The sequence below is a fragment of the Battus philenor genome, unplaced genomic scaffold, assembly GCF_028537555.1.
Source record: "Battus philenor isolate CCGP_79_NKW_IND1 unplaced genomic scaffold, ilBatPhil1.0.hap1 SCAF_30, whole genome shotgun sequence".
NCBI classification, from domain to species: Eukaryota; Metazoa; Arthropoda; class Insecta; order Lepidoptera; family Papilionidae; genus Battus; species Battus philenor.
Genome location: NW_027181694.1, coordinates 5,728,736 through 5,753,636, shown reverse-complemented (window position 1 = coordinate 5,753,636; position 24,901 = coordinate 5,728,736). Strand labels below are relative to the sequence as shown.

Sequence of the window (24,901 nt, the reverse complement as noted above, 5' to 3'; positions counted from 1 at the left end):
TAGTGAATATTCTAATATGTACATTTTCTAAAAGATCTTTATTTGCCCTTTTAAAAGAAAAAATGACAGTAGATTAGTTAAATAATGATATAAATGAGATTTTTATCTTGAAGACGAGTATACTCGACATTAGCGAAACATTTTCGATTTCCTCTGACGAGTATATTCGACATAAACTGTCAAAGAGTTAAATAATAAGCCTTTTTCGTTAATTGACTTTAAATAAGTGTATGCATATTCCTGCGTGTGTACAAATTAGAACTCTTTTCAATTATGTAAGTCTTGAGAATCAGTAAAGGCAACACCTGTTTAATACAATGAAAATTAAATATTACTTTTACATATCATGTAATATATATCATTACATTGAATTACCTGAATATCTTCTCAGCGAGGAATCTAAGGTTGTCTTCGGACAGATCCCCACCGGTGGCTGAACCGAATTTGATGCGAAGTGTCTCAGCCAACTGGCCCCATGTTACCTGACAAATAATTTTTTTTTAATTTATTTATTCATTTATTAATGTCCACCGATAGAACCCCTCTTAGGCCTCCGGAAAATATCGCCACAATGGTTGCTATCAAAGGTCAATTCAATATTTTAATATATATATATTTATATATATACTATGGGGGGGGGGGGGGTATCAGGCAACATTGGTATAGAAGGATGTGAGGATTGACTGTCAGATTTGCAATGTACCATCGGCTGAAATATTGAAAATAATGATGATAATGACATAGTATCGCTTTCAGTTTAAAATAAACCTATGTGGTTTGAAAGTACGTCCTGAAAAAATCTCACAAGTTTTCTGTGATTTCTTTGACAAATGCCTTCAATACAAGAATTGCTACCCTCTATTATAAGATCAGAAGGTTGCGTTTTCAAATCACATCGGGGTCATCTCATGTGGTTGGAGTTTAACAGGTTAGGTAGGCAATGTTGGAGACAACACCTAACGAGCTGGAGCAAAAAATTAAACGCTCGGATGAAAGATAGACACAGTTTATTTAAAAATTCATCCGCCTACAACTTCAGACACACCAACGCCGTAATAAATTATTTGTCATGCGAATGAAATAATTTTTACATAAAACTTTCACCACTCATTTGTAAATATTAAACATTGATTCTAAATTAATATAAGATAGTATTTAATTACATATTCCATCATAGCACTAAAGGTTTAATACAAATTCACAAACAACAACACATATGTCTCGACGCCGTTCGCCATTATTATATTTCATAAAATTTTTCGTCGTGAGACGCGGTTTTGACAGCCGCCTACAAATCATACGCCGCGCGTCCTTACATTTTGCGCATGCGCAGACCGATGGATTGACAGATAAGCGAAAGCATTTTGACAACTGTGATTATTTCGCTACAGTTTAAATAAAAATAAATTATAATTATACATGAATTTCACTATAAAAAAATTTAAATGTATCAGATATAACTCCAACTACGCATTTTGAAAATCTTCGGTCGAAATCTATGTTCAGCAGTGAACATATTACAGCTAAAATGGTGATGAGATTGGTGATAACAAAAGTAAAGTAGTGTAATTTCTATACCTTGTCAGGCACGGCAAAAGGCACGCGGCCCGGCGGGCTGAACGCGTTGTCCCACGTGACGGTCGCCCAGCCGTGGGGCTCTTGATTACCGTGAACTATCACCACCACGGGCAAGGACAAAGTCCACACCTGAAAGAAATCAAATCAGTAGTATTATATACATGTATATACAGATAACACATACGCACACACATACATACACACACACACATATATATACATATATTTACGAATGAAATCCCCCCTATTACCGAGAAGGAGCTAATGGTAGCATGCGGTAGGGTTGGAAACAACAAAGCTCCGGGACCGGATGGGATCCCCAACGTAGCTCTTAAGCAAGCTATTGTAGCAACACCAGGAGTCTTCTTGGAGGCCTACAATAGCTGCTTACTGGAAGGCACCTTTCCTACCGCGTGGAAACGACAGAGACTGGTACTTCTCCCTAAAGGTAAGAAGCCACCAGACGAGCCATCGTCATACCGGCCCCTCTGTATGCTGGATACTGCGGGGAAAATACTAGAACGTATTATCCACAGCAGGATCGAAGCAGCAGTTGAACCCCACCTAGCTAACTCACAGTATGGGTTCAGAAAAGGCCGGTCTACGCTGGACGCTATAGAGCAAGTAGTCAATATAGCAAAACTAGCAGTGTCTGGGAAAAGATGGAAGAGAGGCTCGATAAAATACTGCCTGGTTGCCACCTTGGACATTAAAAACGCCTTTAACTCAGCAAAATGGGAGGTCATCATGGGGGCACTTAGCTCACTGAATGTACCTCTATACCTACGTAAAATAGTCGCTAGTTACTTCTCTGATAGGGTCCTCATATACACTACGGAAATCGGGACGGAGGAGTACAAAGTCACCGGAGGCGTCCCACAGGGGTCAGTACTGGGGCCACTTTTGTGGAACGCTATGTACGATGGACTCCTAAAGAAACATCTACCCAGCGAAACTAAACTCGTCGCATTCGCTGATGATCTAGCAGTCGTTATAGTAGCGAAACACGTGGAGGAAGTGAAGTGGGCATTTGAAAGATCCTTCCAAGTAATCACCCTGTGGATGAGGTCAGTCGGACTAGAACTGGCTGAGCAGAAGACGGAAGCAGTGCTCATTACTGGCAGGAGAGTTGCGGAGACCATCACACTCAATGTCGGCAGCTGTGAAATCACAACTCAACCAGCTATACGGTACCTAGGAGTAATGATCGACCATAGGCTAAACTTTAAAGATCAGGCTGAGAGAGCAGCAGCGAAAGCGTCTCTGGTGACAGCTAAACTCTGCCGACTCATGCCTAATGTCGGAGGTCCCAAGCAAAACAGAAGGAAGTTATTAGCGTCGGTGACTACGTCAGTGCTTATGTACGGAGTACCCATATGGTCCGACGCACTGAGCAAACAGGAGTCCCGACGGAAAATCGCCTCTGTTTATAGAGTCAGCACTCTACGGGTAGCTAGCGCCTTTCGTACAGTATCGGAGGATGCAGCATGCGTGATAGCAGGTATGGTTCCTGTTGCGCTTCTTGCAGACGAAAGAACTGATCTGTACCGTAGCAAAAAAAGCAAATCAGACCCAACTTCAGCTGAACTTAGAATTCGGGGAAGACTGAAAAGCTTGCAACAGTGGCAATCGTCCTGGGATAAGTCGACGAAAGGAAAATGGACGCGTAAGCTTATACCAAACCTAGAGTCATGGGTGAACCGAGATCATGGAGAGTTGAACTACTACCTGACTCAGATGATATCCGGCCACGGATGTTACCGAGCGTATCTCCATAGGTTCAAATACGAAGATTCCCCTGACTGTCCTAATTGTGTCGGAATGATTGAAGATGCAGAGCATGTCTTTTTCGTCTGCCCCCGATTTAACGAAGCCAGGAGGTCTTGGGAAGAAGGTGTAGGATGCAAAATCTATCCTGAAACTCTGATAGCTACAATGCTATCCTCGCCTTCGGCCTGGGAACTTACGAGCGCGTACTGTACGACGGTGCTAAAGGAGTTGCGTAAAATAGAGCAAGAGCGGAGGAAGTTGGCCTGAACAGCCACTCTATCAGAGAAAGCTGCGGCTAAATCCCCCCCGCGAAGTAATGCCTAACGGCCATGCCGTGGGGACCAGGGATACCGAAGAGAGAGGATTGTTTTTAGTCGGTATTGATCTAGATCGAGTCCGACATACGGGGCACCAACATCAGGCCCTATGATACGTAAACGTATTTTTAAACCTCTATAAAAAAAAAATAAAAAAAAAACACACATATATATGATTAAATATTAAATGTATTATGGTTTAGATCAGTGATTCCCAAAGCGGTCTATATCGACCCCTAGGGGTCTATGACAACCTGCAAGGGGTCTACGTCAACGAAAAAAAATTTAGGGGTACATGAAATGAAAATGGGGGTCCACAGACTGGACATCAGTAGCCGAGGAGATTTAAGATTAACCCTTACAAAATTGACGCCAAATGTTGATAATTTATTATTAAAGCATCAGGTTCATCCTTCTCACTAAAAATATTGACTTATTGCTTATGTTATTTTATTTAATGTTACGTATATTTTACATAACAGATAAAAAAAAATTGTTTTTATTTTTTTCTTCAAAATCTTTTGTTTCTATTTTTTTATGATACAGCATACAAATATACATACAACCCTAAATTTTCACCCCTCTACGATCAACCCTTATTTTTTGTATTTTTAACGTTTCCTAGAAATAATATGCATAGCAAAACAACGTTTGCGCGATCAGCTACTATATATACATAATGTGTGTGGTTGTGAATAATAACCAAATACCTGGAACACCAGCTCACCACCGCCCACATTGAACTCGGACTGGAAAAGGAGAGTCAGTTTCTCATCCATTACACTCTCTGTGCCTTTCTTCTCCGCCCTCTTGATTTTTCTGAGTTGCATATTCCTGAAAATCAAGATATTTATTATAACATTGCTATCGCAGTGGTAGCTAACTCATGAGAACCTACCAACAAGGAGAAATAATGGGTTTTAACAGACCTTTTTTCGGACTGTGACAAGATCCTAGATATGGTGACTTCACTCCGTGGGATTCTCTGTGGAGATATCGGATCTATCGCGTTATAGGAGGTCCGTGTGCGGTGATTGAAGTATACGACTCACGTTCACCACACTACTTATATAACATTTTATCAGACGCATTGTAATAAAAATAAAAATACTTGTATTATCAGCTCCTTATAGATACGGGACTGTTTGTATTTTGTGCGACAGAGATAACGCTCTACAAAGCCGAAATTAGCCGATTGTCTCTTTCCATAGTTCGATGTGCAATATTTATCGCCGGGTACTGCACAAATATATCGTCGGAGCGGTCAACGGTAGCACAATCTACATCAGAGTTTGGGAATTGAACCCGCGTGCTATGTTCACAAGTTTTAGTATTCTGCCGCTGTTTATTACATCCTGTATATATATTTATTTGCTCACTTAAATGAGTTAATAAATACATATTTAATTATGCAGGTAATTTTTAATTACGTTGGCGACTTTTTTTCATATATGTTAATATAAAAATCCTCTAAATGCCTAAAAGTGGTAAGGATCACCAATGGTTGCGTTCACGCGAATAAACGGTGTACTATAATTATCATCACAAGGTGAATTATCTTTTGAGATAGAAACAAAGCCAATTGTCTTCAAGTATCTTTGTCATTTAAATATTCCTATAGAGGATAACGGTGATGAAAATCCACATAGCAACCCATGAGTCTCTTGTTGGAGTGTGAGGAGTTGACCGACCTGAAGCTGACGCTAAGTTGCCTGCTGGTCGGCTGGTACTCCATGCAGCCGCTGTTGTTCAGGATGTCCCCGCATTCCACCGGCTGCTTGCCTCGTCCACTCTGCGTGTCGCTCTTCAGCAGCAGCTGTGCCTGCTGCTCCGATATGATCACCACCTGCAAATACATACTTCCAAATGTCAGATGCATGGATATTATATATATATATATTAGTGGTAGCCAAGCTCCTTGATAGCACGAACCATTGTTCGAAATTTGAAATTTTTCATGAGCCGCAATTTACTTCGCATTTAAATACGCAAACGAATGGTTATTTTACAAAAATCATATTTATTGAAATCATATAACAAAAGTACAAAATAAAACTTAATGCAAGCACTGCTGTCATTCATAGTTGCCGGAATAAAACTTCGTGCAAGCACTTCTGTCATTCCGAGTTGCCGGAATAAAACTACGTGCAAGTACTACTGTCATTCCCAGTGGAAAGGGTTTAAGCATTAGCGGCAATCTGTTTTGCGATCTAATACAACACCGTGGCCAGCATCCTGCCAAACTGGTAACCTCCTGGTAAACTATGTATAAAGCATCGGATCAAGTCTAGGAGACGTTGTGGTAACCCTTGAAGTTAAGGTTTTCTGAAACACTCACCGTAACCCTCGGAGGTGTCATATGGACGTTGAGCTGACCACCAACGAGCAGGCGGACTGTAGCCGTGAATCTGAAAACATATCAACACAATTAAGACATATTTTTTTTATTTTAATATTCCAAAGTTTTTCCCTAACATAGTCAGAGACGATATTTCTAAATTACAATTTCTAGGCGGGGGGGGGGGGATGGAGGGCCCAGGCAGTGTCAGACTCTTACTGGCTAAAACCCCCCACCGACGGTTCTGTTACAATTAAGTTTCTAGTTATTTTGCTTATTCTCTAATATTTCTATGGTATTAACTCCTATTTATATTACACTTACTATTTACTTTAGCTATTTACATGTATTTATTAATCTATACTTATATGTGAGTTCTCCGTTTAATACTAATTCCTATCTGTATATCCTTATACAATACGAAAGATTTAGATTATTTACATTAGATACGATTTTTCTTCCTTTGAAATCACTTACATAGTACTAATTGTACCGAAACTTAAGATATATACAAGACGGAGTAAGGAGGGGCTGTCGCTCCCTCTTTTATCAGTCTGATAACGCTCTCTATGGTATAGTGATTTCTTTAATATTGTATTTTCAACAGCTTCTCAGGTCCACGTGTGGGCTACATAATTAAAAATTTCGGTTGCGTAGAGAGTTATCTCTGTCGATAAAACGTCACATGGGTAGTGTGGGACAGAGATAGTGCTACAACGCCGAAATTATCCGATCGTCTCTTTCCAAAGGTCGATGTGCAATAGTAATCGCCGGATACTGTATATATGTTTGATGTCCTTCGGAGAGTTGATTTCGTTGAGGGCACATTTCGCAATCCTTCCCACTCCTATTACAATGTTATGCAGATTTACATTTCAGTGGTCGTTTTGGAAATTTCTAAAACCCAAAAAAATAGTTCAACCCATTTCAAAGGTTTAAATTAAAAATTTTCTAGAATCATCGCTGCGGCTGTCAAGTTCACACTGACACCGAAAAGGCATCCGGATCATTTTTGCATTGTAATTTTCATAAGACGCACCTGCATTTGAATGAATATCATTTTAAATTCGTAAGATTATACAGGGTGTATCGCAGACAATGAAGTGGTGGGTGACTATTACCTCTTGAGTGCAAAGGGATATATCATGTAAGAAAAGGACCAATATTTAGCCACTTCCGCACATGCAGTGGATGTTGTGCAACAAAGTGCACCGCCCGCCAGCCCGCTGATAAATGTGCATACGGCAAACAACGCAAATCACACAACCGCCACCGCCAAATTACTCAACACGTGTTTCACCCCTCCACGGGGCATCTTCAGGAGTTATGTTACACCGATTAGTGCCAAACACAGAGTCATGAGCGAGTCATTTACTTACTGCATGTGCGAAAGAGGCTAAATATTGGTCCTTTTCTTGCTTAAGATGGACTTCCGCATGGTAATGCCTGATTCCATTAAATATTTAAGGGTTACATCACTCACCGAGTGTTAGTCTTCATCACTTGCGGCGGTTGCTTCTCGATAACGAAAGTGGACGTCACCAATGTTGACAGCAGACTCGTCACCTACAAATTAACACTCGAATTAGAGTGACATACTTTCCTTGTCATGGAAAATGTATGAAATATCTCGTCCCACAACAAACGCTAACAATCAGGTAAGACTGGTGAAATCTATGAGGATCTGATGAAACCAAACGGTGAAGAGTGTTTAGTCATAAGGATTAAGATAAAGGCTTATGACCAATGTGTTACATGTGATGACATATGGCACTGAAACATAGTCTCTCACCGATCATTTTCAAAATTACTCGTTCAACGAACCAAGGTTTATACTCAGGATATTATGAGATGCATAGAGGAACGAAATTGACATAGTTCAAGAGTGAAGACTTTCAAATTGTAGTCACAATGACCATATACCAGCAAGCGCTGCAAAGGACATCAACCTATTAGACCAGTGATTCCCAAAGTGGTCTATATCGACCACTTTAGACCCCTAGGGGTCTATGACAACCTGCAAAGGGTCTACGCCAACAAAAAAAAATTGGGGGTCCATGAAATGAAAAAGGGGGTCAACGATAGTGGATCTCAACACATACACTGATAGTACCTATTTACTTACATCATACTATCTTATAATATCAAAACATTTACATTATTTATAAAAGTACCTATGAAGTAAAAAAATTATTATATATGTTATTAAAATTGTGTAAGTTGTAGGATGTTGGTATGCACTAAAAATATTGACTTATTGCTTATGTTATTTTATTTATAGTTTATTTTATGTTTATTTAATGTTACGTATATTTTACATAACAGATACAAAATTTTATTTTGAATGGTTTAATTTAAATTCACTTAATAAATGTATAAATTAACATGTGTCTTTACTTTAAGTTTTTAACACTAAAATTCACTACAGTTATAAATTTACAGAAAATCAATATCAGGTAAGTCATCAGGGGTCTACTCAACACGGAAAAACATGGCAAGGGGTCCATGACACAAAAAAGTTTGGGGAACTCTGTATTAGACCAAACAACTTTCTCAAGGTCACCCTTCAATCGGTCTTATTGAAAATCCATGGTCAAAAGCTATGGATATCTTACAGTTAAATTATGATGAAGCAAGTTCTTGCATTAACCACAATCAATACCAGATCTAGAAATCTGGATCAAATCTAAATTAGTAATAGTGGAATAGGTCCCCCACTATATACTGACAATAGCGATCTTTGAGAAAGGAACTTTGAGTACAAACCTGTTTGCTCATGTCGTCCAGCATTTCAACGAGATGCGGCTGCCGAAGCTCCACGATCGTCTTGCTGTTGATCCTGGCCACGTTGTTGACCTGCTGCCGGCTGGTCCAGATCAGGTCCGCCAGCATCTCGCACCACTCTTGTATCGTGTTCAAATTGGACTGCATGGGTACGCCATTACCACTCAGCTGTTGCTCACGTTTCCACCTGCGAATGGTGATGATGTACAGGAAATGAGTGTTTGGACTACCTCTAGTTATTTCAAGAACTAATAATTTAATTTATATACAGATGTACAGATGATGGTTATAGGTGTATATAACCTTTAGAATATAAATATATAGAGCGATTGTTGTCAATTAACGGTATGGTACACCCTGTCCAAAAATCAACGTTTTCAGAAATATATATAGTGAGAAAAAGCTTTCTGAAATTTCGTAATACTATATATTAAAATTGATTATATTTTTATTATATGTCCACGTACTGCCAAGAGTTATTGGCCAAAAGTGATCACTTTATACGTGGTGATTGGACAGGTGAAGTATACATTGAAGGTCTTCGACCAATTTGTGTAGCCGTGACATGTGAATCCGAGACATGATCACAATGAAGAACCAAGTTCATCAATCTAGCTCATTTGAAGTGACTGTGGTCAGCGAACATTGCTCTTGCAACAGATGACCATTTGCAAGTGAAAGATTCTCAAGTATTGACCACAAGCAGTAGGTAGGGCACTAGGTGTACCAACAAGGTTAACAATCAACATGGTGATCATCAGACGTCTTACCGGCTGAGATGATCAATATATTCACCCCTTCATATCTTGTACTATAATCACCCTGTATAGGGCACGGGGAATTCTCCAAGTACCTTCACCGGTTTAAGCTCGACCCCTCGTGCTTCTGTGAACCGGGCGTGAACCTGACCGTGGTCCACCTGGTTGCCCGTTGTCCCGCATTCGGAGGACTCCTGGTCGACTCCGAATGCCGGTTGGACGTAAAAATAAATAAGGGAAACATCGCCTCTATGTTAGATGCCAAAAGTAGGTAATCGTTTTGCAATTTTTGTAAAGCAATAGTTAAACATGTCACAAATAAAACAGTGTAATAGAGTAAGAAGGCGATATATGAATGAGAATTAGAACGAAAGAGACAGATAGAATGAATTGCGGAATGAACGAATGGAATGATAGATTATGTGAAGAATGATAGTAGAGAATGAAAATGAAAAGGACAGTGAAACAAAATTAATAACACAACAAACGACCCTGTCCTTCCCAAAATAAGGGAACGAGAATAAATAGAAAAAAATCATCCTGTATAAAAAAGTTTCTTACTTGATAAGCTCCTCATCCAGAACCTGACTCTGCAGCTGTCTCAGGTTGGCGATGTTGTCTTTCATACGATCCACGAGTTCCATCTGAGACTGGTTGATTTGGGCGACCTTGAAACGAAACAAATCAATTTTATATGCAGTCACCAAAAAAATTTGTTTAATTTTAAACTATCATCATTTTAGACATTCACTGCTGAATTTTAACCACCCTCATTAGATTTTCTATAGGACCTATTTCGTTTTGTATTTTTATGGCCTTCGCTATTCGGGACCTCTCATACAGCTATCTTTGAGAAAGGATTATTTTAATTTTTTAATAATTTATATGCATTCTTTTCTTTTCATTTCCATACTCTTCTATCATTCTTCATACCAGATATCTTTTCTCTTTTTTCATTCTTTTCCATACTAATTTTCTTTCATTCATCACCTCACTTTCTTCACCTCATTTCTTAATTATAACAGAATTATCACATCTTTTGCTTAATTTATACTTATTTGACATTATTATTATTTCCTGTTAACAATTTATCGCAGTTACTTTATTTTGCAAATTGCAATTTAAAATTGGAACACAATTGAAGAAATTCTTAATAAATTAAATTCGTCGGTACTACCAACCAAATGGTTTTTTTTTTTCTATTTTTGACATTTCATCACTTTACAAATGAGTGCCTTGATAGATCTTGATACTTCTAGCAACTTGTAGTTTATATTTACCGCAATTGTGGTATATAACTCTGAAACCCACAAACACCTAAAAATGGCAACAGTCAAAGATCATTGGCTAATATCCTACTAAAGACTTCTTCCTCACCATACAAACCAGCTAACTGCCCCAATTCTTACATTGTCAAACTGTGCCAAATGCCTGAAGAGGCATGGCATCCTGAAGCTGCATGAAAGAATATAGCTGTGTGATAAGGGAGTGGCTTTGTTGTATACCACCCCTATCCTGATATACTCCACACAAAACATACACATATAGTAACCAGAATGATGGATAGACTCTGTGTTTGGCACTAATCGGTGTAACATAGCTCCTGAAGATGCCCCGTGGAGGGGTGAAACACGTGTTGAGTGGTTTGGCGGTGGCGGTTGTGTGATTCGGTTTGTTTGCCGCATACGCATTTATCAGCGGGCTAGCGGGCGGTGCACTTTGTTGAACGACTACCACTGCATGTGCGGAAGTGGCTAAATATTGGTCCTTTTCTTACTGATAGGCACAAAGGAAAAACTTATTTTTCCACTTTCTATAACTTTTCGTTATATGCTTTCTTCTATCGTACGAAAAGCCGGTTAAAGTATATACAATATAGTAATTTTTACCAGAGCATTGAGTTTCCTCTCCATATCTTCAATCTGCACCCGGAGACAGGCCTCCAGCTCTCTACGTTCGGTTGTTATGGGTCCTGACTGTTGCAAATAGTTGATATGACCTGCGGATAATTAATATTATATTATTTATAGTCAGCATACAATATACCACCTATTTGTACCATGCCTTTCTAAAATCCCTACCCCTCCCCCTACCCCCTGGCCCCTAGTAACATACATTTTTATATTAAAGCGAAAGGGTTTACCTTGTTCCAAGTCCACTTTCTAATAAAACAAGTCCAAAAATACTACTTTTCATGTGTAAAGAAATACTAAACATTGTTAATTTTTCTTTTTTTATTTATTACTTTATAAAACCGAGAGAAAGGTAAAACAAGCTTATCCTTATTTTCAATATAGCCATGTAACAGATTACAAATCTTATTTAATTTACTTATTTATTTTATAACCAATTTTTGTTCTCTTTAAAAAATAGAGGAAACAGAAAGAAACAATTCATACGGTACAAGAGGCGGTGTTATTGTTCGAGACGATCTCTACCAGACAACCTTTGAATGGAGATGAGAGACATAAAGGAAAGTACAATTTAGGATGTATGTACATACAAACACATACATTACTATACACACATATATATATACAAATATATATATATATATATATATATATATATATATAGATCCCGCAAACGTTGATTTGCAAAAAAATAGGTTTTTAATTAAAAAATTTAAAATAAGGGTTGATCGTAGAGGGGCGAAAATTTAGAGTAGTATGTATTTTTGTATGCTGTATCATAAAAAAATAAATTCAAAAAATTTTGTATAAAATACAATAAAAAATTTAGGGGTGGTCCACCCTTATCACTTAGGGGTATGGAAAATAGATAGTCGCCGATTCTCAGATCTACTGAATACGCATATAGAATTTGGTATAAATCGGTCAAGCCGTTTCGGAGGAGTACGGTAACTATCATTGTGACATGGAAATTTTATATATTAGTAGATGCATATATATATGTAGAAAAGGTACTACATAAATACGAATAATTAAGAGTACATAATATCCTATTTTATATGCGATGAAAGTGCACTTTTACCATTTTATTTTTATATCATCACCTTCATCATATCTTTTGGATGTTCACTGTTGAACATAGGACTTCCCTATATATTTTCCCTACGTTCAGATGCAAGATCAATATGGGACCCAGCCCAAAACATACCCTTGTTCTTCAAGCACTCGTGATACTGCAGAGAAAATGACTCGATGTTGGCCTGAAGGTTCCTTATCTCTTCACTTGCCATGCTGACCTTCTGACGAACGTTTTGAAGTCCGGTAATGAGCTGAAACAATAATGAATATGGTAATATATATATATATATATATAGGGTTGGTATTGACAGGAGATGTCACCAGGAATGTATAATGTTCCACAGAATAATTACATTCATTTATCTTATAAAAAACAAGACACATAGAAACATTTTAAGTAATAAAAGGACCAATATTTAGCCACTTCCGCACATGCAGTGGTAGTCGTGCAACAAAGTGCACCGCCCGCCATAGGCCTGTCATCAGCTCTTTTCTAGAACAATCTTCAAAAGCAGAATTGATGAAATTATTTAAAATTTCATTAGGTAGAAGTAAGACAAACTTAAATAATTCAGTTCAATTGGAAACAAACTTAAATAATTCAGTTCGATTGGATAAAAACTTAAATAATTCAGTACGATTGGATACAAACTTAAATAATTCAGTACGATTGGATACAAACTTAAATAATTCAGTACGATTGGATACAAACTTAAATAATTCAGTATGATTGGATACAAACTTAAATAATTCAGTATGATTGGATACAAACTTAAATAATTCAGTTCGATTGGATACAAACTTAAATAATTCAGTTCGATTGGATATAAACTTAAATAATTCAGTTCGATTGGATACAAACTTAAATAATTCAGTTCGATTGGATACAAACTTAAATAATTCAGTTCGATTGGATACAAACTTAAATAATTCAGTTCGATTGGATATAAACTTAAATAATTCAGTTTGATTGGATACAAACTTAAATAATTCAGTTCGATTGGATGTAAACTTAAATAATTCAGTTTGATTGGATACAAACTTAAATAATTCAGTTCGATTGGATACAAACTTAAATAATTCAGTTCGATTGGATACAAACTTAAATAATTCAGTTCGATTGGATACAAACTTAAATAATTCACACTTTGTTCATTAATTATTTAGGATTGCAATTACTAATCTGCCTGATTATGGTGTATCCCCCCCATAGCTGTCTTTGGGGGAAAGGAAGACAATGCCTAGCAATAAGGCTTCTATGTTCTGAAATAACGAATTATACATAAAAAAAAATATATAAAACATTCACCTCACTGTACTTCCTCTCGGTGTGCGGTTGCGCCACGTATGGTGTCCCCATAGCACTTTGAATCACCTCCATCTCCAAAGCCAAGCAGCGACGCAGGTAAGCAAATAGCTTATGGGGTTCGTGGCTGAAATTTGAATAAATTATCAAGCTAAAAATAAAGGCTTCGCTCTGGGTCTAATATAAAATGAGGGGTATTTGCTTAAGAACCAAGTTCATCAATGTTACACAAAGAATTGCTTTTATTTTTGACCATTCTCTGCCCCGCAAGGTGTTATTGTGGAGAAGAAGCAGGAAGAAACACAATAACATCATATCTTTTAAACAAAGTTTTACATTACAAATTGATGCATATACACTTTCTTTAAAACCAAGCGACATCACTGCCAAGGATTCTTGTCATATAAATTTTCTTTTATTAAAAAATAATCCTGATCTATCAATTTACTTTTAATATTAATAAATAGTGATAATAAATATGATACTGTTTATTACAAATGGATTAGTGATTTTTAACAGTTCAGGAGGACCAGATGACAGCTAGTAACCATATCTAATACATTCAGGCGTTACTTTGCGGAAGTCCATCCTAGTAAGAAAGGGACTAGTATATAGCTAACTTTACATGGTTTGCTATAAAAAATCTTAATTCACTTTGCGGCGTTTCAATTTGCGTCGTGTTTTTTTGGAACGTAACCACGACGCAAAGTGAGGTATTGGTGTTTATATAGAATGGAAATTGTTTTTCACCATAATGCCAGACCACACATTTTTGCCACTCTACAAAAATTAAAGTTTAGTTGGCAGGTGATAATGTATCCGTTACATTCTTCACCTTGAACCTTCAAATTTCCACCTGTTTCGGTATCTTCAGAATTATTGACAGTATCATACTGAATGCTCTTTAATATAGCATGTACATAGGGTAATAATTTACTGACCTGTATTGAACACGAAATGTATTGGCAGCCTCCTTCAGTTTCATCTGAGTCACAAACATCTCCGGTGACAGCATCAGGTCGGCATTGGTCTGGATCTCTTGAACCAGCTCCTCGACGAAGTACCTCTGTTGCTCCTCCGGTTCTGAGGTCCTGGAGACAAAGATGCATTATTAACACATTGTTGACTGATAATTTTACTGATATATATTATTTGAGAATGGTAGAAATTGGTCTGCATAATGACTAAATCAAAAACATCACTATCAAAAAACAAAGCCTACCTAACTGACAATCAGAGCATCACCAAGTTCAATAGTTGCACCAGAGATATTTAAATAATTCTGTAATTTTGGTGTACCATCATGTTTGTTCCACTCTTCTTTCAAATCGTCGTTACTATCTGATGATATAACATTTCTCTCTCATGTCGACAGTTCAATGTTGTTTTTTTAGTTATAAGATTAAGATCTACAATCAGTAATACAAAGTGACTATTTGGCAAATTATTTGGACAGTGATTTCTTGAGCGATTTGGAAGTGAAGTTTGGACTAAGCGAAAGTATAGTTTGTGTTAAAGTATGGTGACCGTCTGATTTCTGAATAAAGGACTCCATGTGAACCAATTGGTGTTTCATTTCAAATCAGAACCCACAGTACGTAACAATAATATAGGTAGAAATTTTTACACCAACATATGATTCTTTGCATGCGGTGTCACTAACTTATTTTGTGTATAGCATATAAGGTTTTAATATACAAAACCCCTAGATTTATTCTCATTCTTGAGTTATATGGCATAATATGTTAGATGAGATGTGGACACTCACCAGATCCTGCTCTCTATCCAGGAAGCTAGACAGTGCCTCACTTCGATAGGGAAGTGGTCTCCGTAGATAGCTCGCACCTGAAAATAAATTTACACATCATTAATTCAATAGATGGATGCCCACTGGAAGGTATAGTCCTCCAATAGGCCTTGCCAATACTTCCAATAGGATTGTTTCAAGCAACTATTGTTGAGGTCAATCTAACTCAAGTTTGTATAAAAGTTTACTTTTCAGATATTATCATATACCACCATTAGTCGTCACTGTAAATCAGTGATTCCCAAAGTGGTCTATGTCGACCCCTAGGGGTCTATGACGACCTGCAAGGGGTCTAAGTCAGCGAAAAAAAATTTGGGGGTCCATGAAATGAAAATGGGGGTCCACAATAGTGGATCTCAACACATACACTGATAGTACCCAGATAGTACACAGATAGGATGATGTAAGTAAATAACTTACATCATACTATCTTATAATATCAAAACATTTACATTATTTATAAAAGTACCTATGAAGTAAAAAAATTATTATATATGTTTATAAAATTGTGTAAGTTGTAGGATGTTGGTATTCGCTTTGTGGTTGCAATACATTTTGAACTTGTAAAAACCTGAGTCTCCTGAAATAAATTTACAGGAAATAAATATCAGGTAAGTAGGGGGTCTACCCAACACGGAAAAACATGGCAAGGGGTCTACGACACAAAAAAGTTTAGGGAACTCTGCTCTAAATGATCCAACTTGAATAATAAATATTTTTTTACCTGCTGAAGACTCTCCTGGGGTAGCTGTTGAGCTCGAGCCCAGAGAGACATGGCTGCGCTGAAACAAAATAGGATTTATTAATCCTGTTGCAACGACAAACAGAATACTCTATGAAAGCACTAACAATATAAGATACATATTAGTTGGCTAAAAAGTAATATTGTTTCTGTCTACATATTTTACAGTAAAACTGATACTGATTGATATTTACTGGTCCGATATTGAACATTTGTATACTAGATGACAAAATATTGTCAATAACAAAGTGGAACATATTGTTGATTAGAAATATAAACTTGTTAAAAACGTAGTCATTTGAATTTAACTTAAGAAAGCGACATTACTTTCTGGACCCCCTAATATATGGAGACACCTAGTAGCGACTACAAACCGGTAGGCGCGAGGTGGGTAGTCCACCACTATGTGGACTGACAACATAGTTAAGTTCCCTGAAAGTAGAGCAGGGAGATCACAAGACCATTCATCATAGAGATCCTTGGTAAAAAACCTTTAGCTTGCAGAAGGCTTGCCATATCAGCTGAAAAGAAGATATGAAGAAACAGCACCAAAATACAACTAATGGGTGCCATCCTCTTCATACTTCTATTTAATGGAATCAGGCATTATTTTGCGGATGTCCATCTTAAGTAAGAAAAGGACAAATATTTAGCCACTTCCGCACATGCAGTGGTAGTCGTGCAACAATGCAACAACAATGAAACAACTCTGTGTTTGGCACTAATCGGTGTAACACTCCTGAAGATGCCCCATGGAGGGGTGAAACACGTGTTGAGTGATTTAACGGTGGTAGTTGTGTAATTCTTTTTTATCTACGGGCTAGCGGGTGGTGCACTTTGTTGCACGACTACCACTGCATGTGCGGAAGTGGTTAAATATTGGTCCTTTTCTTACTTCATACTTCTATATGCAAGTCTCTCAAATCTCTTACAAGGATAAGGACAGATACATTTGAGAAGTGTTACTTGCACCAAATGATTAGAAATCCTTGTAGTGTCCTGTACCCATTTATCTATCCACAAAACGCTCTTAATAAGGATTTGAATATACAGTTTCATGCTGTAAGTTAAGACGAGTCAACCAGGGTCCACAAAGATTATCAATTAGATGTTGGTAAATTATTAATTATTATTTAAACTTACTTTTAATTGACCAGTACTACACCGAATCGCTGACTTGCAAAGATTTATCTGAAATTAAATAAAACACTTTTAATATAATGGTTAACCAGATATAAACAAATAGGTGTAAACATTTTAAAGCTTTTACTGATAAATGGAGTATATCAGGGGAGGCCAAGCTCCTTGATAGTCCAAGCCATTGTCCTAAACTTGAAATTCTTCACGAGCCGCAATTTATTTGTCGAAAATACAAAATATGTGCATTGAAGTTAGATATATGCACACGTATATGACAGCACTCCTAACAATACTTAAGACGCCAGTTAGTTAATTATGATCGGTGTTTGGATTTCACTAATTGTATGTTGGAATATTAATAATAATTGTTTACGACAGTGATTTGTTTCAATATCCCAGTAGCTGACATGGGTTATATAAATTTAAATATTGAAATAATTTGATATTCAATCAGAGCCAAAAATAATTGTTCAAAGAGCAGCACGTGGCTCGCATGCTGCAGTTTGGCCATCCCAGGTTCATCACCCTGCATGGTCAGAAATTTAAAAACATTAATTCTAGTATACTCCAGAAAACCATAGGATGCATGTGATTAACATTTTATACCAGATGTCTAACCAGGTTCCTCTCAATAGAGTCAACATTCCGAACCCAAAAGTTATGAGAAGATTTCGACCTATTTAATGGATACAGGTGTTACCTTGCGGAAGTCCATCCTAAGTAAGAAAAGAACCAATATATAGCTACTTCCGCCAATGCAGGAGTAGTCATGCAATAAAGTGCACCACCCACCAGCCCGCTGATAAATGTGCAAGCGGCAAACCATGCAAATTACACAACTACCACCGCTAAATCACTCAACACATGTATCACCCCTCCACGGGGCATTCTCAGGAGTAATGTTACACTGATTAGTGCCAAATGCAGTGTTTTTTGTTTGTACCAATAAATAGTACTATATATAAACATATATTATATTTTCTTTTACTCATTGCTTAAACTGCAATCAGTCTTCGAATAAAACGAGATGTGTTCCTGGTCCTTTATCACATTTAAAGCTCTTCTCACCAGGAGATACTTCATTCTTTACTAATTGTCACCAAGTTTTCACCCATCATTGCAGGTTATAATTGCCAATACTTGCTAAGTTGAACAGTTGACTATCCAGTCATTGTATATATTAGGGGGCCCGGAAAGTAATGTCACTTGCTTACGTTAAATTCACATGAGTAAATTTTTAACAAGTTTTTATTTCTAATCAACTATATGTTCATCTTCATTATCGTCAACCTTTTGCCATCTAGTATACAAATCAATGCCAGAGCGGTAAAAATCAATCGGTTTTTCTGTAAATTATGTTAACAGAAACGACTATACTTTACGGTCCTCCTAATATGCATTCGCTGATACTTTTAATGTCTTGACAGTTATGTACAATGCTTCATGGATCTGTGTTTGTAATGAACCATGGCATGTTTGAAATGGTTCTTAGGACACCACTTTGCAGCTTTTAGTGATGTTGGAATCACTGGCAATTCCTTACAGATGTGTGCTATACATCTAAATTGATTTCCAGATTATTTTATATATCAGCAGTTTTCTTTTTTTTAGTCCCAATTTTTGAGGGCTTTTCTTTCATTATATGTGTGAGAGATCTTTGAGATCATCAGAGAATCTGATATTAATAATGCCGGCACATTTTTCTATGTTTACTACCAAATATTTCACCACACAAGCTGTTCAGTTGTGGAATGATTTACCGTTGAATATATGATTTGCTAACTCACTACCTATTTTTAAGAAAATGGTTAAGACTAAGTAAACCATTACTAGACCATTACTTATTTGTTCTAAGTAAGAAACTAATATATAGCTACATCCGCTATTATATATATTAGTTATTTTCTTAGTTAGGATGGATTTCTGCAAGGTTTCACCTGATTCTAATAGATGCTTATTTGTTCATTAATTCATTTCTTTTTTATTCCTTATGAGCCAAGTGCGATCCAAACCAATTTGATGTTTTTATTTATTATTGTATTATATTTATAATATGTATTACAATGTAATATATATTGTACCTTATTTAATATAAGTATGTATGTAGTATTCATTGCGTGTTTATACTATCATATAAAACCTGAAGAGAATATTGAAAAAATTTTAAACAATAACATATTATAGCAGAAATGGTGGTTATTTGTGTTTTTTTCATATAAACTATCTATAAAAATGCACCTTCTCACTGGCATTTTTGGCATTCAAAGATCAAAAATTTATCATTTAAAGACAAAGGATGGTAACATTCAACAAATTTAATAACAGAGTTACAGAAAACAATGCTTAGATTATTGTGCGAGCAATCACAAATAACATTTTGTTGTAAACCAGTTAATGTAACCCCAACATATAGAACAAAAGCATAATAAAATTGTAATGAGGTATATCCAGATTTTGTAAGTCGTAACATAGGTTCCATCTATGCTGGTGAACTGTCTAACAATGTTCTGCGGCATAAGTGATGAAGATGATGACACTGTTTTAACATGTTGAACGCCATGGCGGACACCGTGTGTCCGACAGCATACTGTCCCTTGGGGCCACACCATTAAATCGAAAATCGACAAAAAATCGCCAAGGTGTTTTTTTGCAAATATTGTCAGTAAAACCCTTAAAAATAATAGGCGACTTACGGAAACAGCGATTTACCCATTATTTTACTGCGGGGCCGCGCGGGTTACATGCCTTGGTAAAAACAGTCAAAACACTGTCCATTGGCTCCATAGAGGCTAAACATGGTTTTTAGTCTGGCATTCAATGTGTTAAAGAGCTGGTGACTTGATAATAATATCTTTATTTCCCTGCAGAAGTATATCTGAATGATTTGTTGAACATTATCTTTCATACAGATGCTGTCTAGTATTAACCACTAATCGGTAAATGAGATGTGTGGGTAGACCCTTCCAGTAGATATATCGACGATATAACCAAGATCGCGCGAAGTCGCTGAACGGGGAGCAGCGCTAACAGTCATCGTGGCGATCTTGGCAAGTCTATGCATTGCAGAGAGCAGTTATCGGCTGACATGGTGTGATCTTCAGAAAAGTTCTTTGAAATTTCTACATTTAAAATGATATTCTCATTTGAACTACACTAAATGTCTTCTCGTATCATAATCGAATCACGAAACGTAGTTTTTATGAAGACGTTTTAACTTTATTATTTAAACTTTTTTCTTGGCACCACTAAAGGTTGTTGTACTAATGTACATTGCTTTATAATTAACAATGGATGAATACAAAATGTTAATAGTTCACTAAGAAATCGTATAAGATATAAGAACAGCTTTTCATTGCAACTTTATAAATATTTTGTGACTTTCCGCCAATTGTCCAACGGGTTAATATCTCTATCACACAGAGAACAACCACTCGAAGTACCTTCCGCTTATATCTAAACATTATAAACTCTGTAATACATTACCTGTTATATTTAAAATGCGTAGTTCGCGGAACTGAGTACGGCTTGCATATACAATGCAAATCTACACCGGTGTAACGAGGAAAAAAAATCTTTACGATAGCTTATCTTATTATTCCAATATACTAGATAAATGAACGGCGCGAATACAGTGGGGAACACGCCGGATTTATAATTCCAGGGCTCCGCAACACCTGTATCGAGCGAGACCCGAACAGAAGTACTGGTGGGAAGCAAATTCTCGGAAATTTTGACGTTTACGCACACAAAACTAACGTCCATAGCACACAGATGAAATGAAAAAAAACGTAGTGATGTGCGCACAGGGACGATCGATGCGAATAATCGATAGTTTAATATATCGATATAAACTGGCTTATATTATTAGTCTTAATTTGACAAGCATATTGTGAAATTTATGTTTAACCCTTAAATGCATAATGATGAAAATCTGCAACATACCACTTAAATAGTGTAAGTAGCAGTAAATGCATACATATAAAAATTATTTTCCTCTGCATTGTAGTGTACCTATCTGCAAGATATATATTTTTTAAAAGTATATTAATAAAAGTCATGCATTTAAGGGTTAAAAGTCTGTCAGTAGACAGCTTTCTTAATAGTGCATTATCAGCTATATATATATATATATATATATATATATATATATATATATATATATATATATATATATTCTAGTTTTATACGTGTATTATATGAATTTCTCAGGAAAGTATACCCAAACGGGGCGATTTTAATTAATTTTATCGTTCCTATTACAGTAATAGTATGGTAACTTGTAAGCATATTTAAAGGTACAATAAATTAAATTAGAAATATTATAATACCCGTAATATTTCCTTTTGTCTAACATGTTACGTGAATCACCTTAATATATATAAATACCATTGTTTAACATTACTGAGTTTAATAAAATCGATTAAGGTAATCAAAAAATAAATTAGTTTTAACAAGCACTATGCAAAATACATCGATAAGATAATTAAAAAAAAACATTTATTTCAGTACAAGTCATGCTTAGCATTATAATTATATTGAATGTTATATACACCAGTAACCAAGTATAATAACGAAATTCTATAGTTATATTCAGTAAAGCAAATGTTTAGAATTCTAGGCTGGTTTCAATTTTTTGGTTTTGGTAGAATACCCTAATTTAAAATTGAATAATTGTTTAAATTTGTAACACTTTTTTTTTGAAAAAGCTTAGTTATGTGACAAAAGTTTCATTAAGTTCACTGTTATACTATGTATGAGTGTTTGAATAAATACGCGAAATTTGTATTGCGTGGCAATAATACAAATTTTTATAAGTAATTAATATAGTTTCGAAAGCACTTTCGCATTAAGTTGGATAAATTAAATTTGAAAGATTGTAACGTATGAAAGATTGTTATAATTTTATAGAAGTCAATTTTTGTAAAATCTATATGTGCAAATTTCTTTCAAAACCTAAATTAATATATAAATTGTATGAGTCTTAAGTCTTTTTATTGGTTAATGTTTATCATTTTCATTAAATTCAATGATCAAAAATGTAGGACCGAATGAAAATCGCGTACTCCCGAGTCTATCGATTCAAGAATCGACATAAAGAAAATCGTACGTCACTAAAACACAATGTGAACAATGCTAATTTTAGATATGTCAACAAGTGTACGCTTACCTGTTATTTTAAAACTTTTGGATATTTCACTTTCGTATTAACATAATTTGATACTACAATACACGTTAACTGCATATATTGATCCACATAAATTTTAAAACTTATCGATAGAATAAAACACAATAAAAACCAGCCCCGCCGTCCTAGGATCCTTTACCCTTCGAAGGATAAGCAGCAAACTACTTAATGTTGCCAGAAAGATATAATGTAGTCTACCGTTACAAAGCCGGGCAAAATTATGACTTGTCAAATTTGTTTAAAATATATACAGAATTAATAAATTTTAAATGTGTATGTTATGTCCTTGATAAATTATCAACTAACTTTAAATTTATACTTTGATGTCAAGATGAAGCTTAATAATTTTATAAATATTGTTTGATCAAAGAATAAAAAAATAAATTGACAATATATTTGTCTAAATTAAAATGTTTAAGGTTCCGTACTCATATACATTCATAAATAAATTATTTGAGTCTTCTGTATAAAAAAACATGCGATTACATAGTGGAACACAAAAAAAAATTCAATTTAGTTCGCAAAAAAATCCGCTTCGCTTCGCATCGCTTTAAAATCCCTTAATACAAGTACTTCTACGAAACATCGGTTGTTTTATCTTAATTTACAAAGTAGACAAGATTGACTTTAATCGTTAGCAACATACTAAATTATTAATTTATTTTGTTTATAATTATTTTAATAATGCAATGCAATCTTGAAAATATGTTACCTGTTGGCTAACCAATAAATAAGTAAAAAAATTTTAATTATATTATTTTATGCATAAAAAACCTTGACTCTACAAGTGATTTAACTAAATCCATATGTACTTCATTGAAAACATTTAATAAACGTTACCACTTGGTAGCAATTTAATAACTGGCAACATAAACCATCAATGACGTATTTGGGAGACGGTAGATAGGTAACAAAAAAGAAATCTTTCAAAATTCTGACATTTTATCAGTTTCAACTCGCGATGATTTTACACATAAAATATTAAAACAAAGATAAATATAAAACAAAAATTACATAAATATATCAATGGAGGATTCAAATTCTGCGTAAGTGTGTAACAAATCGCTTTAGAACGTAGATAACACATGAAATATTTTTACTATTTTAGCGATGAGGTGACATCGATGAAAGCTCACTGTATCTTAAAATATAGTTACCATCTCTTTTAAAAGTTTTCTAAATAGGCATTATAAACGAAATTATGAAAGTTTACTTAAATAATTACTTGTCAGAAGTGTCTGCTCTGCTATCGACTGTCGTGGGGGAAAAATTTCTCTAGTGGTGACAAACCGGTAAACGCGGCATAGGTATGCCCCCTTATAACATAATTGTCATTGTGGTGATCATAAGGAGAGAGAGAGAGATACATTGATGATGAAACGAAAGTCATTTAAATCATCTGATTCAGTAATCAGATGATTTAAATGACTTTAATACGATTATAATCTAAAGTATGTGACAGTTTACATCCTTTATATAAATTAAAAAAATGAATATTACGCAATGACACAGTATGGGATAGGTAAATAAACGTCAAGCCGTCTGTTCTCTTGACTGCTAATGTCAATATTTATTGACATCAACAACAAAAGGGACTCTGTGTTTGACACTAATCGGTGTAACATTACTCCTGAGGATGCCCCGTGGAGGAGTGAAACATGCGTTGAATGATTTAACGATGGTAGTTGGGTAATTCGCATTGTTTGCCGCACGCGCATTTATCAGCGGACTGGCGGGCGGTGCATTTTATTGCACGACTACTCGTGCATTGGCGGAAGTAGCTAAATATTGGTCCTTTTCTTAGTCAAACTAAAATCGGGCTATCGGGCAGGTAGTGATTAAACTCTAAAAAAAATAATGTATCGTACTTTTAAAGTATTTTTTAAATTATTTTTTAGAGATTTCTAGGTTATGCTTTTTTTTGGATTCGAGAATGGAATCTTCTGGAAGTTCAAAATATGGAAGAATCTTTCTTTTCTCTTTACTACTATGCTTCGTTCCATTGCTAGTTACCAAGTGACAAATGGCAATTATGGGCTACAACAAAAAAACTCAACTAATAAACTAAATATATACAGCGTTGTAGATTATTTCTGCGATATAGGAATATGATCATTGATCATCTCCATGTGCCTTGGAACACTGTTTGAAAATGGTAAAATCGATTTAATTCTCGATTTTTAAAT

General features: G+C 35.7%; 1 protein-coding gene across 2 annotated transcripts in view; it reads right to left on the bottom strand.

The window, feature by feature from the left end:
- Nucleotides 1-22,845, bottom strand: part of Stat92E (Signal transducer and transcription activator Stat92E) — a 50,770-nt gene extending 27,925 nt beyond the window's left edge. The window contains exons 1-16 of one of the 2 annotated variants that reach the window (XM_068770998.1): nt 22,698-22,845; nt 17,534-17,581; nt 16,373-16,430; nt 15,610-15,686; nt 14,783-14,932; nt 13,845-13,968; nt 12,666-12,786; nt 11,435-11,544; nt 10,107-10,213; nt 8,770-8,974; nt 7,487-7,569; nt 6,004-6,073; nt 5,357-5,511; nt 4,376-4,499; nt 1,579-1,707; nt 376-482 (exon numbers count right to left, since the gene is read on the bottom strand). In XM_068770998.1, coding sequence (XP_068627099.1) covers nt 376-482; nt 1,579-1,707; nt 4,376-4,499; nt 5,357-5,511; nt 6,004-6,073; nt 7,487-7,569; nt 8,770-8,974; nt 10,107-10,213; nt 11,435-11,544; nt 12,666-12,786; nt 13,845-13,968; nt 14,783-14,932; nt 15,610-15,686; nt 16,373-16,423 — 1,613 coding nt within the window. In that variant the 5' untranslated portion in view covers nt 16,424-16,430; nt 17,534-17,581; nt 22,698-22,845. Of the gene's footprint in view, nt 1-375; nt 483-1,578; nt 1,708-4,375; nt 4,500-5,356; nt 5,512-6,003; nt 6,074-7,486; nt 7,570-8,769; nt 8,975-10,106; nt 10,214-11,434; nt 11,545-12,665; nt 12,787-13,844; nt 13,969-14,782; nt 14,933-15,609; nt 15,687-16,372; nt 16,431-17,533; nt 17,582-22,697 lie in introns of those variants that run through there. The other variant, XM_068770997.1, reaches the window with a different exon arrangement.
- Between the last annotated feature and the right edge of the window lie 2,056 nt (nt 22,846-24,901).